Here is a 19,030-nt window from a genome sequence, read left to right as displayed (position 1 = left end):
CACTGGACAGTTTTCGCTGATACTGAATACATAGTGGTTTATACTATATATAAGTTGAGTTTCATTTGATTGCTTTAGATTTCTCTAATAATGGTTTTCTTTAAAACTGATTGTCTGATCATCATTGACATCCATGAGAGAACTGTAGGGGATCGTACAGCCAAAAGTTATAATGTCAAGGAGATTAGGGTTTGGAAAGGCATTAGAGGCACTGATTAAAATGAAAGCCCTTAATCTGTAAAAGGAAAAAAACCTAATTTCCAGAAAGCATGAAATATAAAATTAAATCATACTGTGGTAGCCTACTATACAGATGATGTTAGCTCTCTGTTTGCCAGACCAGCCACCTTGAAGCAGAATATGGAGTATCTAACTTAAATTAGAACAGTTGAATTTCTCCTTCAGTTGAAGCACCACAATAAATAAATATCTTTTCGCTTGTATTAATATGAAATTCTGTGTTTATTGTTCAGTAACAAGTGTGAATTGGATGAAAGTGTCTGCATAAGGGCAGCAAGAGACACACAGATGTAAACAACAGACTCTGTGGGAGAAGGCTAGGATGGGATGATTTGAGACAATAGCACTGAAACATGTATATTACCATATATAAAATAGATGACCAGTGCAAGTTCGATGTGTGAAGCAGGGAACCCAAAGCCAATGCTCTAGGACAACCCAGAGGGAGAGGGTGAGGAGACAGGTGGAAGAGGGGTTCAGGATGGGGGAACACATGAATACCCATGGCTGATTCATGTCGATGTATGGCAAAAACCATCACAATATTGTGAAGTAATTATTCTCCAATTAAAATTAAATAAAAGAAAGTGCATATAAGATTTTTATGTGGAGTGAATTCATATTTTTATTTCTTAACATTTTCTAGCACATCCCTCCATTCATGAGTGTCTTTGAGCTGATATCTGGTGCCACGTATCTTAGAATATAGATTTTAGAACTGTATGAAAAAGGCTTTAAAACTATGTGAAAAAGTGATGGTTGGATCTAGCCTTAATTACATCATGGTGTAAATTAGGCTCTTACATGAAAGTGGCTAGGTTTTACAGATGCACAGACAGGAATCTAGCTGAGAACAAATTGTTCTGCTGTGATAGAGACATCGTTCAAACTGCATGCATCTGTCAGCTGCCCATGGTGGCACAGTGAGATAAAGTGATCTGTAATGTGTCTCTAGTGTGTCCCATTGCTAGCCATATTGTAATGTATAATACATCTCTTGGGCAGACAGCTTGTGTGGGCTGGATTCCATCTCAGCCTTGAAAAGATGCCAGAAAGCATCAAGGTGAATTTTTAAGCCTATTTAAATATTTAGACTCATGACTAAATATCAGTGAAATCTCTGCTGTATATGATGGAAGTGAGATGGAATTTCAAGAATACAAGAAGTGAGATGGAATTTCAAGATTACAACTTCCTCACTTATTAGCTGTGTGACCTTGGATTGCCAAATTATTCATTTCTCCATCTGTTTCTGTGTTGGGAAAGTGAGGATTGTAAAAGTATTTGCCTCATAAGGTTGTTGTATGGATTTAGACAGTTAATATGTATAAAGTGCATAGAAGAGTGCATGGCACTTAATAAATGTTAGCTGTTGCTGCCACTACTATCATCATCATTAAGGTAACTTGGAGTGAGATGAATTCCCCTTCTCTGAAGCTAGATTCCCACCCCCCCCCCCCTTTTTTTTTTTAAGGAAGACTGCATCTCTATCAGGGATGTGGTCAACCTCAATTCTAAAATAGAAACTCACTGTCTTGACTTGTGAAATCCAGTCCATCTGCAAGTTTATCTATAATTAAAGTGTAATACATATGTGAAGTTTATATTAATTTACAAGTATGTATTTTTATTCTTTAAAATGTATTTCTTTCAGAAGTATATAGAATAAGAATATAGTTCATTATAATAAAAAAGTATAATCACTAGAAGGGATGAAGAAACCATATCACTGAAATGATCTACAAGATGTATTGTTAAGTGAAAAAGGCAAGAGGCAAAATAATGTGTAAATTATTCTACCATTTGTATAAAATTTTTCTGGTATATCTGACAGGCTATAAAAAAATGGTATTAATATATTTTTCACTTGATGTTGGGGAGGAAGGTTGAATGACTGGAGAAGAGTGTGGGAGACTTGTTACTGTGCATCCTTTTATAACTTCTTGATTGTTGAACCACTTGAATGTATTTCCTAGTGAGTAAAAACAAAAATTAAAAAGCCCTCAATAAAACTGAAAAAGCTGTTTTGAAATCTAGATGAATTTTTATTCATCCTTTGTAAACGCTTTTTTATCTGTGCTACTCAGATTCATGTTTGGTAGTGCTTTTAAATTCCTATTTTAGTTTCATTGTTTTTTCTTTCCTTTAAGTGTGATTCCCAACATTAACCTAAGAATGGTCTTTTGTCCTCCATTTAGGGATTTGAGTCATAATCGGTTGTCTAACTGGAACATCAGCTTGGAGTCTCAAACATTACAAGAAGTGTAAGTTATTTTTATTTACTTAAATTTACATTAAATTCTTTGAGGTGATTTGTTGAATTAGGAATTACAGAATATTCAGTCCAAAAATGTCACCAAAAGAAATTTGAAGGAAAGAAAACCTTAGATTAAAATATGTTTAAAAACCTAAACTTACGTTTAGCTTTGTTACTATCACAAACTCTTTGGGTATTATGCCATTGAGTTGATGATTTCCAGTTGTAAACTACATAGCAATACTGTTCTACTTCCAAGGGCCCTAAAGTAAGATTTCTCCCCTCTTTAGAGTGATGAGTGTGTGTGTGTATATATATATATTTTGCCAGAGTTTTAGCCTTAAAACTCTCTGTTGTGTAAATTTATTTATCTTTTACCCTTTGACTTGTCTGAGGTGGAAGTGTCATGTCTGAAGTAAATTTATATGAAATACAATATTTTTGGTATCATGTGAAGTATGTTGTTTAATGTAATTCAATATTCTACTTCACTGACATTTTTCCTTTAGTACTGAAATGTATTATTACTTAGTTTTTGGAGAGGATTTTCTAAAATATTATTAATGTAGTTATTGCATTGTGATATTCTCAGAGGCACAACTGTTTACCTCTATACTAAACACCCCCCAGAATCTCAGATGAGTTTTTCTTTTGAATATTTTTGTGACAGAGGGTACTTTGAGCTCTCATTGTCTCTGCATTCTCTTCTTCCTTGCCTCAAATTGACCACCTCTAATCTGCTGTAGACTGAATGAACAATTAACAAGTTTATTAGCTGCAAGAGTAGGCCCTGAGGAAAGGAAAATGCTCAGTGGGAAGTGCATGAGCTTTATTATATATTGCATGGACTTCGTTACTTCATTTGGTTGATTGGAGGCATTTTACTCCTGGCTTCTTTTCTGTATTCTAGATTGTTGAGGTTGCTGTATTCTAGATTGAAAACCAGGTTGGTGAAATGTGATTGCATTAGATTTGCTACTAAAACAACTGAGATAATCTGTTAGGTCTGTGGTCTCAAACAGCTTTCCCTAACTTGGAGTAACTTAAAAAAAATTGGTGTGTGTATATTTTAAAACTGTATTTAATAACTTACATAACTATTGAAAGAACCTTGCTGGGAATTAAAAATACATAGTGTTGCAAAATATTTCCCAACCTTTCAAATGTTGGTATCAAATTATAGTTCTATACTAGGAAAACTTGTTAATTAAAATTTCTAATTTCTCAGTAGAATACATTTAGTCTGACTCATTCTCGGTCATAGGCTTTTTTTCCAAATGTGGTGTCTATTCTAAAGAATATGTATTAGCTAGAAACTAGAACTCAAGAGGTAACATTTCCCTCACTAAATTTTTAAATCTATTTTTCCTCCTATCCAGGAAAATGAATTATAATGAACTAACAGAAATCCCGTATTTTGGAGAACCAACTTCTAATATTACTCTCCTCTCATTGTAAGTAAATAAGATGTCAGGTCTTCTACTTAAATTGTGAATAGTACACGGTTTTTTAATTTTTGTTTTAGGGACCCTTGTTGTTAACCGTAGTTATTTTTGTGCTCTAGGGTGGATCCCTGGCAATAGCTTCAATGTAATCTTTGTTTTGTAGAGTTCATAATATAATCCCAGAAATAAATGCAGAAGTGTTCCAGTTTTACCCTGCTCTCGAGACTTTAGATCTCAGCTCAAATCAAATATCAGAAATCAAGACATCTTCATTTCCTCGCATGCAACTTAAGTATCTGTAAGTAAAATAAGAGTTTCAACTAGATTTACTTTGAAGTGCATGTTTATTATTCATTGGTACCCAGATATGTCTGTTGTTCATTGTGATTTTGCTTGTATGAAACAAACTTAAGTTAGATTTTTTTGTTTTTTTCCGTGCCCTTGAAGAAAGAGTACCCTATTTACAGAAAATATTAAGTATCCAGGGCAAGTTTTGAGATTTAATTGTGGATTGTGTTTTACTAACAGTTTTGTAAAAGATAAATGGTAGTGGTCTGTTAAATAGGCGCTTACTCTGTGTGATGATGATGATAATTAGTATGTATGCTGGTGTTTTACAGTTTACAAAACATGTTCACACTGTTTCAGCCCAAATGAAGTAGGTATTACCCTTGTTTTGTGTTGAAGAAGCACAAAAGCAGTTACATGATTTGTAAAGTTGTTTACAGTTGCTAAGTGGTAGAACTGGGACTCAGTCATAGACTTGGGGCGGCTTTCTGGTGGTAGAATGTTTATTTAGTTTCATTAAATTTTTTTTGTCGTTACCTTGTTCATTTTAGGAATTTGAGTAATAATAGGATAACCGTCTTGGAGGCTGGTTGCTTTGACAATTTGTCAAGTTCCTTATTAGTGGTGAAGTTAAACAGGAACAGAATTAGCATGATTCCACCCAAGATCTTCAAGCTACCTCACCTCCAGTTCTTGTGAGTAACTGAATAGATTGATTATAAGAAGATCGTTTTTTTCTTACAGTGTCTGTTTGTTTTTATTATTATTAGGGCAAATCAGCAAACCGGTTTTCTGACTGTAAAACAATTTTTTTAAAGGGAACTTAAAAGAAACAGGATTAAAGTTGTGGAGGGCCTCACATTCCAAGGGCTTGACTCCTTAAGATCTTTGAAAATGCAACGGAATGGAATTAGCAAACTTAAGGATGGAGCTTTTTTTGGCTTGGATAACATGGAAGAATTGTAAGTACTGTGAACTAGAATAGGAGATTGTTAGGAAAGGAGTCTTGGACTTTTCAGTGCTAAACAGCTAGGATAGTAACTTTAATTATAACAAAGTATTTTAGCTTTTACGTGAAATAAGTTAAACTTTAAGCTTTGTTATCTAACCAGTACTTTTGTTATCATTTTTCCAAACATTTCATCTAAAATGTTTATATTCCCTTAATGTTTGGTAGGTGAAAATTATCAGAATTTATCTAGAACCAGGTATACTATATCTTTTGGTGAGTTTGTTTTATAGATACATTTTAGACAGTCTCACCACTTTCTTGCACTAAATCTAAAGTAACATTTATGAAAAGAATTTGTTCACTTGGGTTGAGCAAAAGTGTATGGCTCTCTGTTCAAGCATTAATGAAGATTTTGGAATCTCCCATTGCAGTGCCTTGTTTAAAACATATTTCCTCCTTTCTCAAATTCTGCAGAGAACTAGAGCATAATAACCTTACAGAAGTGAACAAGGGGTGGTTGTACGGCTTGCGAATGTTACAGCAGCTCTATGTGAGCCAGAATGCTGTTGAAAGAATCAGCCCTGATGCGTGGGAGTTCTGCCAAAGACTGTCTGAACTGTGAGTGTGGGATGGGATTTCAGTGGGGGCTGTGAGACTAGAGCAGATTGAGTAAGTCATTCCCATGGCTAGTAATGAGATCTAATATCCCTTTTTATTAGAAGTTTGAAAGCCCTAAATCTATCATGTAAGTAGAGTAAGAATATGAAAGTTGAACTGAAAGAGAGTGAATTCTTTACCTTGTTTACCATGTTTCCTGTGTTTAGTGATTTGTCCTATAACCAGTTGACCCGTCTGGATGAATCTGCCTTTGTGGGTCTGAGCTTACTGGAGAGATTGAATTTAGGGGACAACAGAGTCACTCACATTGCTGATGGTGTATTTAGGTTTCTTTCCAATCTACAAACACTGTAAGTACATCTGTCCTTTTGGGGTTTTTTTTGCTGACTTTTTTTTTAAAGCAGTGAAGCAAAATAACTAATGAATCTACAAATTTATGTATGTTAATATTTGCAGTTCTTCTCTCCTATGTCGTGGGGCAAGAGAGTCTTGCTTATCTCTATCCCTGTACATAAATTTTACTTATCTCTAGTGATTTCAGCTTGTACTTGAATTCTGAGTTAACTAAACAACAGAGCATCTCTTACTGTGGAATAATACACAGTTGCTAGTGTCAAGAACGCACATTTTCTTACTCTTCTGACCTTCTGCTAATAGTAGTATTCCAGAACTACCGCTTCTCATTCAGAAGAATGCAGGATATATTATGGGAACATTTCTGGCAGGAGACCTGCTACTGTTAACAATTTGCTGCATGATTTTGGACAGAAAAAACTAACATTTATTAATGATCTGATATGGGTTAAGGGCTTTCAGAGTATTAGGATATTACTGGTCTTTTCCATATTGGGGGACTGAAGTTCAGAGAGATTAAAATGATTTATTTAAAGTCATATCCCTTGTAAATGTTTGGGCCAGGATTAGAACCCAGGTCTTTTTTATACTAAAGCTCGTGTGATTTTTTTACTTTACTGCCAGACAAATGGAATCACTTAACCTTTCCTGGGTGTTATTTTTTTCTTTATCTTTTTGTTCAGTGAAGGATGGACATAGGATTAGATAGTTGGAAAAGGCAATTTCAACTCTGTGGTTCTGTAAGTTGAATGTTTTATCTTTATCATGGAATATAATTGAATGAAGAGATATTTTAATGAGATACAGTAATCTCAAACATAGAGCATAATAAAGTAAGAGTAATTAGTAGAATTTGTAGATTGTTAAGGTTCTTCAAGAACCTTAGGGGACTCTCTGGTCATCAGGTTTAGTTGATAAATGGACTTAAAAAAGAGGCAAGTTCCAAACCTGGGGACCTAACCATCAGTGACAAAGCATGATGATTTTGTGAAGGCGTCTGTGGGTGCACAAGTATGTGTTTGATTTTTTTTTTAACTTAATGAAATAGTCCTCCTTTAGATTTGACCTTGAAAAATTAAAAATGCTTATTTTTTCTACATTATCAGAGGTTAAATTAGATCAGTGCAATCTCAGGAATTTATTTCTTTAGGAATTTATATTAGAAGCAGCTGTAGCCTTTTGGCAGTGCATGGGATGGCAGACAGGTTCTTTTAGTACAGCACTGATTATTACTTTTAGTATTAAAGCTTAGGAAAGTAATTGCAGCAGTAATAACTAATGCTACAAAGATAGTTAAGGCAGAATTAGGAACAGATCTGAAATATTCTGGCTTTGGATCAATGCTCTTGTCAGAGTAGATATACTTGTTACTCACTTTGGTGAGTGAGTTCTGCGGAGGAGTGCAGAGTGCTGCAGAGTTGAGCCATCAGTTGTTTATTCTTTGGTAAAATAAGATCTTTTGTAGCTTTCACTTCAAGTAAAGACATAGCTAAATGGGAAGAGTGATCTATCTCTTTACTGTTATTCACATAACTTTACATATGTCTTACAAAGCAAAAGCTTTGTGCTTTGTTCTGAGATGACTTAAGGAACAAAAGTGACTAAATATCTTTGACTGGATTTCTTCCATGAGGACAAGGTGCAGTGCAGTTGTACCTTCTGAGAATGGAAGAATGAATTTTTAAAAGACTCATATTTTTTCTTTTAAAGAAAGCAGAGTGATCACTCTAGCACATGGGTATATCATTGTTACTTCCCAGGGGTCGTGTTTAATTGCTTTTGAGCTGTGAAGCTCTCTATTGACATTAGTTTTTGTCAGGTTTGAGGTCTCAGGGGAAGGTGTGGGTCACCCCAAATCCCATCAGTCTGAAATCAGATTGGTAAGCCATACACCTTGCATCTTGAATTCCTCCTGCTTTTTGTAGGTCCTTGATTAATTTCTAATAAACTAACACAGTTACAGGCTATTAACTAGGAAGATTAATACTCTTAGGGGGTTGCTTAATGTATTTATCAAGGTTGGCTTAATTCTTAGCTTATGAGAATTAGCGCTTACATGCTTATCTCAGTATTTTTCAAAAAGAGGAATGTTTATCATAAATAACCTTTAATATAAGGGTCAAAATTAGCATTCAGGATGATGCCTGATGGTGTGATGGTCATGCTGACTAAAATAATCTGTTTATCCTTGACATTTTTGCAGAAACTTAAGAAACAATGAAATTTCATGGGCCATAGAAGATGCTAGTGAAGCCTTTGCTGGACTCACAAGTCTCACTAAATTGTATGTATTTTTCACATTTATGTATGTTTACAAAGGTCAAGAATCAGTTGTAAATGTGATTGGATTGTATCTATTTGCTATGGCTAGAAAGTCAGCCTTCTGACTCATCCACTAAAGGAAGAAGCTTTGTTGTTTATTAAGGTTTTGTGTTTTGGTTTGTTTTTCTTTCTTTCTCTCTTTTGTGTGTGTGTGTGTGTGTGTGGTGGGGCACTTTCTTCTCTGAAAGAGCATTGCTAAGGTCACTTAAAGAGAAGTTATTTGTGGAACTAAAATTTCAATTTAAGTAAAAGAAATGCACTGAAACCACAATTGAACCAGTGATCTTTTTAATCATGTGAGATTTATGAGTAATTTAACCAACAAAAGAGAATTCTCTCAAGTGAGATTTTAGATCTCCCATTAACAGTGTCTCCAAGGCTTCACACTTGCCTGAATTTCTTTGACTGAATGATCTTTTGCTGAGAAGGGAGAAACTGGGAATATGATCCAGTTTATTATTGAAAACCACAAGTGTTATCTGTGGTCAGGATAGTTGTTTACAGGTACCTCACTGAGTACCAACATATTAATAGATGCCTTTATTCTATGCTTTGCATTAGTTGATAATAAAGATTCACAACTTTCTTAAAAATGCACGTTAAGTTTATTTTCACTTTTTATAGGTAAATGTTTATTTTAATGAACTTAATTTTGTTTAGTGGAGAGCTTTATTAGAAAGGTTTGTTTGTATTTCAGAATCTTACAAGGAAATCAGATTAAGTCAGTTACAAAGAAAGCATTCATTGGTCTTGAGTCCCTTGAGCATCTGTGAGTATTTATCATTCATTTTGATTAGTATATAAATAATCTTTGCTATTAGCAGAGGTTTTCATGACCATTTAAAGTGTTTATATAACTTAATTATAGAAGTGGTGACTGGGAATGTTTCATTTCTCTTCATTTCAGAGATTTGAACAACAATGCTATAATGTCTATCCAAGAAAATGCTTTTTCCCAGACTCGCTTGAAAGAATTGTAAGTAACTTAAGTCTTTTTTTGTCACTAATTAGATAGTTATCCATGCTTGTTGTGTATGTGTGATGAATGTGACCCAGATATTTCCCAAAGCACACAATTCAGGCAGGAAAAAAGAAAGTGGTAACATTCAGTTATTTTGGTGGTTGGATGTAATTTAAAAATAACTCAACATTGAAAAGCCCAGTGTGTGTGGCTCCAAGACCTTCTGTTTCTTTTCCTATGCTGCTGATGCTTATAGTTAAAAGAGACCTTAGCGCTACTCCTTATGCTTTCTGTTTATCCTTCTGTTCCTTTTTTATTCCTTTCTTCCTTTTTGGACTGTTGGAGACATGTGTTCCCTTGGGGTGGGTTACAGTTAAGATATTACATAATTTTTTGGAGGTGATCTGAAGGCAATGGCAACCCACTCCAGTACTCTTGCCTGGAAAATCCCATGGGTGGAGGAGCCTGGTGGGCTGCAGTCCATGGGGTCGCTAAGAGTCGGACACAACTGAGCGATTTCACTTTCACTTTTCACTTTCATGCATTGGAGAAGGAAATGGCAACCCACTCCAGTGTTCTTGCCTGGAGAATCCCAGGGACGGGGGATCCTGGTGGGCTGCAGTCTCTGGGGTCGCACAGAGTCGGACATGACTGAAGTGACTTAGCAGCAGCAGCAGCATAGCACTTTCATTTTAACGGTCAGAGAGGATGTCTGTAATCTATTCAAACTACTAAAATGTTCCAAAACTATTGAATAGTTAGGATAGAAAAATACATATCATTTTAACCATTTTTTATTCATGATTTTTAAAAAATTATTCTTATTTCCTAGGGGGGTATTTCCCAGGGGAAGGGTGGTTAGTCGGGAACTGCTATTAATTTTAAGCTCTGGTGATTTGAATATTTAGCCACTGGTGAGAATCAATGGGGTATATCAACTTATCTACCTCAAAGGGAAGTCTGTGGATTCAGAATGGATGCATGACGAGATAAGGACAGAAATTCAGAACACACGGTTTTAGAAACTTTAAGAACAATTTGACATTACTATGATACTTTTGTTGAATTTTATAAAAGTATTGATCAAAACAGATTGAGAATTTAAAAAACTGGTCCTTCTCCACATATAGTTTGCAATACACTGGAAGTATGTGAGTTCAAGCTGTCTAGGTTTGGATTCTTGTTCCGTTCTTTATTACTATGTATTTAGTCTGAGACTCAATTTCCCTTCTCAGAATGGGAATAGCACTGTCCTCAGGGTTGTGTGAGGATAAAATGAGATAATTTGTTTGTTTGAGAAATATTTATTGTCATTTGGTATGTAGGATACTGTTCTAAATGCTAAAAATGCAGTAGTGAACAAGACAAAGCCTCTGTCCTCACAGCATGTTGCTGTGAGGGAAATAAATTGTGAACAAGTAGGCATATGATGTCTCATCAGGTAATGTTCTGAAGAAAAAACTGGGTCAAAGGTGGTACAGAGTGACAGGGGTTGTTATTTGAAATAGTAAGGGAAGGCTTTTCTGAAGATAACAGCCTTAGAGCCAGGCCCTTAGTGAGATGACATGGCAAGCCATTTTATACTGGGTGAGGGGCTGTCTAGGCACAGGGAAGAGCAGGTGAAAAGATCCAGAGGTAGAAACTTGCTTTTTGTGCTTGAAAAATGGCAGACACACTGGTGTGGCTGGAAGACAAGAGCGAGGGGAAACGTGGTAGGAAATGAGGCAAAGAGTTAAGCTGACCTGACCATGTAGGGCCTAATAGGCCGTGAATAGTTAGGATTCCCCCCACAAATGCTTTAGAAAGCTTTTGAGAAGATGTTTGACGCAGAGCTTGGCACACAGAGATGAATAAGATAACAGCAAAAGTTAAAATATGGAGATCATTTTTTGTTACTTTCTGCCAGATTTTTAAAGTGGCTTTTTTTTTTTGTTTTTGGTCTCTTGACATATTTTGAGTTATTTCTCTTAAGGCTTACTTGAAAAGGCACAACTTACTGCATAACAGTATATCAGTATTACCAGTTTTTGGTTGTGATAATCTGAGGGCCAGCAAGAAAGTTTTAATTCTAAAGAGAACTCTGTTTTAAATATAATTTATATAGTAGGTGAAAGCAAATACTGTAGTTTCATTCTTAAGAGAGTAATTTGGTAATTTTGTGAGTTGGTTTGAATAGGCTGCTAATGCAGGAATTCTAATACTGATTTTTTTTACTGAGAAGTTTTAGTTGCTCTTAAATTTAAGTCATGATTATAATACTGAGTTCGACATCACCATTTGTTAAAATATCTCTTGATACTTTTTTGTATCCTTCACAGTGCTTTGCGAAAATTTTGAGGGGAGATGGGAGAGTCAAATATAAATTAAAAATTGTTTTGTATTAAAGTTACATAATCATGGTAGAAAATTTGATAATTAAACCAAGGGAGAGAAAGACCCTGAATCCTTAGTACTCCAAAGACAACCACTGTTAGTATTTGACGTATATCTCTCCATATACTTGTGGAGAGAACACAGGGTGTACTCCGTTGGTGAGACAGGGTTCATTAGCTTGTGAAGAGTGGAAAGATGCAAAAGAAGTAGAAGTGAAGTGAACTACTGTGGATTCTGTAGTATCTGTGGCCAGGCACTGTGCTAAATGCTTTATTCAAAACAATCTTTGAGGTAGGCACTGTCAATCCCATTTTTCAGAAAAAGAAACTGAGATTTTGGAGGCATTCAGTATCTTGCCTAAGATAAGTAGTGAAATTAGGATATGAGTCCAGGTTTCATGTGCCAACTTACATTATACCTAAGAAAGCATAAATCAGACTGTATTATTCCTTTGTTCTTTACTTTCCAGCGTATTCCAGCACATGTAGGAAAAGAACAACTTAGCTTCTTTCCTAAGTTTATAAAGCACTTGTATGGCCTGGTCCTTCTTGCCCAGCTCTTGGAGCTCATTCCCATCCTTGTCCCTCACTTTCTGTGCTCTGCCGTCAGCGACCCCCTTGCTTTTCCTGGTAGATGCTTTTCCAAAGCATTGGCCTCAAAGTGTTGTGCAGTTTCCTCCATTTGTGACACACTTACCCCAGATCACGTGATTTGCTTTCTTTCTCTGACTGCTTTATCTAAACTCATAGCTGCTGTCTCTAAAGTGGTAGCTGCTTTCCTTCTGTCTCTGCCCAGCTTTGTTTCTCCTTGATAGGACTTAACTTTGTAACTCTACTTTGCATTTGTTTGTTTATTACTTGAGTCTAAATATGCAAGCTTTGTGAGGGCGATAGTGCCACAGCCTAGGACAGTGCCTGGCATATAGTAGTCTCAAATATTTCTCTGTGAATGAATGCATATAGCATAAGAATTCTTAAATGCAGAAGGTAGTCTTTGGCCTGCTTACTTAAAATTGCCCTTAATAAACTGTGGCTTTTGGGGTACCCTTAAAGACTGTTTGAAACTTCTTTGGAATCAGATCTTAGGTATTTTTATACCGAACTGTAAAACTACTTGAGGATTTTAGAGATGCACACAAAGCAGGTTATAATATTGTCAAAATCACTTGCTTTCCCTAGTTCCAAGGGGATGGGACATTTAAGGGTGATTAAAAGAAAACACTGACTTTTCAAATGTATTTTATAGGCCTATTATGACCACAAACCATTTTTCAGTGGTTCTTAGTTTAAATTGTAGTACATGTTGCCACAGGGCTGAAATGTTTTTAATCTTGATGAAATAATTTGAGAATAATTATGCCCTCTCCACAACAAAGTTGTCTCTTTGCTCTAATATATATAGTAAGCTCTTCCCCAAATTTCTTTGGGAAAATTTTTAGACCTCAAAAATTTAAAGGAAGGCACAGTGAACATCGATATTCTGTTTACCTGGATTCATCAATTCAGAACTATTTGCTAAGTCTGTTACATATTTTTCTCTCTCCCTCCTTCCTTCCTTTTCCCTCCCTTTCTCTCTGTCCCTCTCCTTCTTTCCGCACACACTCATATACATATATATATTATTACTTTGTTTAACCAGTTGAAAGTAAGCTACAGACATATGACATTTTACTCCTAAAATATCTTAGCATGTATTTCCTATGTAAGGTTATTTTCTTGCATAACCACAATACTATTATCACACCTAATGAAATTAACTTTGATAAAATAATATCTAATATGCAGTCGATGCTTAGATTTCCCCAGTGTCCAAAAAAATGTCCTTTGTAGATATATTTTCTGAATGAAGTTTCTCACTCTACATTTGATTGTAATGACTCTTTAGTTTCCTTTAGACTAAAAATAGATCCCTTACCCTTATTCCCCAACACCTTTTGTTAGCGTCTTTCATCACGCTGTCATATTTCAGGAAACAGTTGACCGCTTGAATTTGTTTTCTTATGGTTAGAGTCAGGTTAGGCATTTTTTTGGCAAGAAAAGTGAATAGATATGTAGTAAGCTTAAATGCTGGAGAAACTTGGAATGAAAAATAAAGAGCATTTATTTTCCTCTTTATTTCTACAGGATTCTGAACACAAATAGTTTGCTTTGTGACTGCCATTTGAAGTGGTTGCTTCAGTGGCTGGTTGATAATAACTTTCAACATTCTGTGAATGTAAGCTGTGCACACCCTGAATGGCTTGCAGGGCAAAGCATCCTGAATGTGGATCTGAAAGATTTTGTCTGTGGTTTGTATTTTTGTTTTAAATTTTGTATCTTATTCCTTACTGTCTTAACAACAGAATTAAAAAAATTTAAAGTAGAATACTTTCCCACTAGCCTGTTTCCATTTCTTTACTTTTTTCACTAATATTGTAATTGTAGCTTAAATTTTGTGTTCTTTGACTTAATATAACTTAGGAAGTCTTTTTTCCTCTGTGTATTCTTAAACAATCATTTAAAATAATGTCAGTATAATAGCGTCTTTGTGAATGTAAGCCTTTTCTTTTTAGGGGATTGTTAGCCGTAGAATAAATATCTAGTAAGATTCCTGCATCAAAAAGTATGAGTTTGTTTGTCTATGAATTCATTCAGAAGTATGATTTTATATTTAGTAGATCTTGAAAAAGCACTCCCAGGCGTTTGCAAACAGAGAGCACTGGTTTATGTGGTCACTAGCAATGTATGATGTACCAGTTTCATTTGTTTTCTATTTTTAATATATTTTCTTAAGACAAAGGCAGCAAGGTTTGGCAGTTTTTTGGAGGACCAGAGGGAACATAGACAAGTTATGGTAGACAAGTTGTCTTAATTCTAACGCTTAATCGTCATTTCAAGTATACATCTGTATTCTCATTTTGGAGATTTTTCTTTTACACTTACATTTCCTTTAAAGTAGTTAATTCTTAACTTTTACACGATGGAACTTTTAGGTCAGTGTATCTGTGTTGCTAGTAGCATTTAGATCCCTGTATATTGCCAGATCACTTAAAAATGCTTAGGACATTTGGAAGTTCAGGTGCATAAAATACTTAACATGTTTTTACAAATTTAAAATTTGTAAAACAAATTTTAAGGAAGAAAGCAAAGAACCTAGTTATATTACCATGAATGCCCTTCTCACTTTACTTAGTTTTAAATGTGTAAATATACCCTATATATGACACAGTGAAATGTTACTGAGTAAAGACATTTCGTTAAAAATTCATTTACCTGCTTCTCTGAATCAATTCAATAATATATTATTATTTATGAATCTATATTTATTAGCCAGTCCTAAGCCAGTCTTCAGTTGGACTTTGGACATATTTCAAATTTTTCACTATTTTAGTTGAAAGTTATGCACAAAGTACTATCAGATAGTATGTTTTATTAATAGAATATCTATTTTTATATATGTTATATATACACATACACATACATACAAAGGGTAATAGAATTAAAGCTTGTTTTAAAATTCTAATTTAAGTTTTTGCTTTTGCCAGTAACTGGTAATACTTAAGATAGTGCATTCTAAGCATAAGTGACAGTAAGGGAGGGTGGAAAGAATACTAACCCCTGAAGTTTGAAAATCTGGGTTCCATTCCAGGCTGAGCTGCTGATTTACATATCTTAGAGCAAGTCATTGACCCTCTGGGCATCATTTTCCTCATGTTGAAATAAGGGAATTGGGTTCTAGTTCTATAGGCCCTTTCAACCTTATGACATTTTGTCAACAGAACATGCAGTTTTATATTATTTGTTTTAAAATTGAATCTGTAGAAGCAAAAATAAATAAGTGACTTGGCTCCTGCCCTGTATTTTTTCCTCTTAGATGATTTGCTCAAGCCACAGATAAGAACTCATCCTGAAACCACAGTTGCTCTGAGAGGCGTGAATGTGACTCTGAGATGCACTGCGGTGAGCAGCAGTGATTCACCCATGTCTGCTCTGTGGCGCAAAGACAGTGAAGTCTTGTATGATGCTGATATTGAGAATTTTGTTCGTTATCAGCAACAGGCTGGAGAAGCTCTGGAATATACTAGTGTCCTACATCTTTTCAATGTGAATTTCACAGATGAAGGAAAATATCAGTGTATTATTACTAATCACTTTGGTTCTAACTATTCTCATAAAGCCAAACTGACTGTGAATGGTAAGAAATTATGCTCCCTGATGGTTTTATAGTTAGAAGGATTTTTCATGTTTAATTTTTGAACTTTTGACCAAGAAGATTACATTAAACCTGACACTGGGTGAGGGTCCTTACTGTTTCTGTCTTTAGGGTTATGATGGTATACAGGCTGGATTGTTAATTTACCCACTTGCTGTCCCTAATTAGTGTTTGACTCAGGGGTAAAGGTGAATTCCATGGTTTCAGGAGATGAACTACTCTCTTTTGTGTTTTTGAAAAAAAAATTATTTTTAATTCTCCATTTTCTTTCTAGAACTGTAATTCTGCTCTAAAAACTATAAAATTTATTCCTGACACTGTTCCCAGGGCCGTCCAGTAACTGGGAGTATTAACATTTCTGGGACCATTGATCATTATCATTGTCTAAAGGTAGTCAATGAAACCATTTTTGAAAATAATGCTCTTTTTCTTTGTGTCTGTTGAAAAAATATACAACAGCTCGATTGGTCTGTTGCCTATTAGATTGAATAACTACAGCACTTCAGGCTTTGTGCAACGAAAGATGTACATGTGTCTTGCTTCCGGGCTGTTTTATGAGCTGTTTGAAGGCATAAAATTTTTTTTTATCATGCATCTCTTAAGTAAGGAATAGTAAATATTAAATGCTAAAATATAGGTTCAGAAAAGTTTACGGCCTCAGCTTTTTCTTTCCCTGTCAAGGAGATCAGATAGATTTGTCATGCATTCTGGAAGAGTTAGTCATCACTGTACTCCACGCTCTGAGATTCTTAGAGAAAAGATGGCCTCTGCAGTTGTATTTACTGTCAATGCAGAGAGCATGTCTTCTCAAAAAAATGGAGCAGCACAACAGTTGGTATTTTGCCTAGTAGATTCTCCCTTGTGTGTGTGTGTGTGTGTGTCTATGTATATATATTTTTCCCCACCCACTATCTTTTGGTGATCTTTTTTGGAACAGAGATGCCATCTTTTCTGAAAACTCCAATGGATCTAACTATTCGCACTGGTGCCATGGCCAGATTAGAATGTGCTGCGGAGGGGCACCCTGCACCTCAGATTTCCTGGCAGAAAGATGGTGGTACTGACTTTCCTGCGGCTCGAGAGAGACGCATGCATGTCATGCCTGAGGATGATGTTTTCTTCATTGCAAATGTGAAAATAGAAGACATGGGGATCTATAGCTGCATGGCACAGAATATAGCAGGCGGTCTCTCAGCAAATGCCTCGCTCATCGTGTTAGGTATGTTTACTGCTTTGTGGATCCATACTTTTGTGGGAGTCCTTTTATTGTGGATCAACTCTTGGTCTTAATGGCAAGAAAAATCTCAAGTTAGATTTCAGTTGGGATCATTGTTCTGCCAATTTATACAGGTATGTGTCAAGCTTGGATATTAGTGGAACAGTTAACTGGAATCTGGAGAAATTTTGAGGGCAGAATTGGAGATTTTTATCCCATGAATTGAAAATTCAAATCCCTTTACCCTGTTCTGTTCATCTCTGTCAGTTTTCTGCTTCATGTATATGTTTTTTCTACGATTCAGTGAATTTTCATCATACTGCTTCAGAGAACTTGGGACAATTTAACTTTTCCCCCTTCATTAAAAAAAAAATTTGTAAAAGATGAAAAGATCTGTCTTCTGGTTAGATTTCCTATTTTCCTTCCAGTGTGCTCCTATTAATCCTGTGCTCTGGTAAAATGTCTTTTCCCTGTAGATTTCCCCTGATAAGCCAGTTTTTTTTTTCTTATTAGAACATTTGTCTTTATGGGACTCAAATCAAGGCAAATTCTCTTTGCCTCCAGATGTTAGGGTTTTTAAAAATGTTGGTTTGTTTAACTACTTGTGTAACCAGGAAAATAAATTTATTGTTTAAAAATTTTAAGATATGCAGAAAATTTGAAAAAAGGAAGGTCACTCAAACCCTGTTTAGATTTTGACATATTCTGGACTTTTTAAAATTACTCATCTTCATGTGGTTATGTATACCTACTTTTTTCCACTTAATATTGTATCACAGGGTTACATTGTCATTAAGTCTTCATGAAATACGTGACTGTACTGTTAAATTACTCATTTTTCTGCTAGATTTTTTCATCTTTAAAAATTACAATTAATTTTGTAATAAACATTTTTTGTATATGAATCTTGACTTCTTCACCTAGGATCGCTTGCTCTAGGTAGAATTCCTAAGAGGAAATTTAGATTTTTTGAGGCTTTTGCTTTTCTGAAAAACTTCTGATCTTCCCATGAGCTTATGAAAATGCTTATTTCATCATAACCTCGTTAGTCTAATTCAGTAGAATTTTAAGGATAAAATTGCCTGATATTTTTTTTAATGCATCTTTCTGTTAGAGACACCCTCATTTATTAGACCCCTGGAGGACAAGACAGTAACTCGAGGTGAAACTGCAGTATTACAATGCATAGCTGGAGGGAGTCCCGCCCCTCGCCTCAACTGGACCAAAGATGATGGACCTTTGCTGGTGACAGAACGGCACTTCTTTGCTGCAGCCAACCAGCTTCTCATCATCGTAGATGCTGGGCTAGATGATGCTGGGAAATATACCTGCATTATGTCAAACACCCTTGGGACAGAACGTGGTCACATTTACCTAAATGTGATTTCATCCCCCAATTGTGACTCTTCCCAGAGTAGCATTGGACATGAAGATGATGGGTGGACCACAGTTGGCATTGTGATCATTGTTGTGGTCTGCTGTGTAGTGGGAACCTCTTTGATCTGGGTCATTGTTATTTACCACATGAGAAGGAAAAACGAAGACTATAGTATCACGAACACAGGTAAGTGGTATCTGGTTGACCACTGTGGCTTGTGTCTGAGTCAGAATGTAGTGAAGAGTTTTGATACTTTATGTGTGATAGAGGGAGAGTTTTTCTGTTAAAATGTCCTACTTCCTTGATATGATGGAACCTCTCTAGTGAAGAATTTTAAGAATTTCTAGACAGTCCCCCCAGACTTTGCTCTTATAAACAGTTGCAGTGCACCTTCTTTCTTTAATTCCTAAGGCTCATTTCTCTTGTAATTTTCCT

General features: G+C 35.5%; 1 protein-coding gene across 8 annotated transcripts in view; it reads left to right on the top strand.

Annotated features, from left to right (window-relative positions):
• Nucleotides 1-19,030, top strand: part of LRIG2 (leucine rich repeats and immunoglobulin like domains 2) — a 66,461-nt gene that overhangs the window by 37,373 nt on the left and 10,058 nt on the right. For all 8 annotated transcript variants that reach the window (XM_010803205.4, XM_024989514.2, XM_024989513.2 and 5 more), the window contains 14 exons: nt 2,439-2,504; nt 3,877-3,951; nt 4,106-4,240; nt 4,782-4,925; nt 5,049-5,192; nt 5,657-5,800; nt 6,007-6,150; nt 8,358-8,438; nt 9,174-9,245; nt 9,384-9,452; nt 13,934-14,097; nt 15,663-15,983; nt 16,939-17,220; nt 18,332-18,781. In XM_010803205.4, coding sequence (XP_010801507.1) covers nt 2,439-2,504; nt 3,877-3,951; nt 4,106-4,240; nt 4,782-4,925; nt 5,049-5,192; nt 5,657-5,800; nt 6,007-6,150; nt 8,358-8,438; nt 9,174-9,245; nt 9,384-9,452; nt 13,934-14,097; nt 15,663-15,983; nt 16,939-17,220; nt 18,332-18,781 — 2,291 coding nt within the window. The remainder of the gene's footprint in view (nt 1-2,438; nt 2,505-3,876; nt 3,952-4,105; nt 4,241-4,781; nt 4,926-5,048; nt 5,193-5,656; nt 5,801-6,006; nt 6,151-8,357; nt 8,439-9,173; nt 9,246-9,383; nt 9,453-13,933; nt 14,098-15,662; nt 15,984-16,938; nt 17,221-18,331; nt 18,782-19,030) is intronic.

The sequence above is a fragment of the Bos taurus genome, chromosome 3 (assembly GCF_002263795.3).
Source record: "Bos taurus isolate L1 Dominette 01449 registration number 42190680 breed Hereford chromosome 3, ARS-UCD2.0, whole genome shotgun sequence".
NCBI lineage: Eukaryota > Metazoa > Chordata > Mammalia > Artiodactyla > Bovidae > Bos > Bos taurus.
Note: the sequence above shows the minus strand (reverse complement) of the source record. Positions and strands in the feature narration are given on the sequence as shown.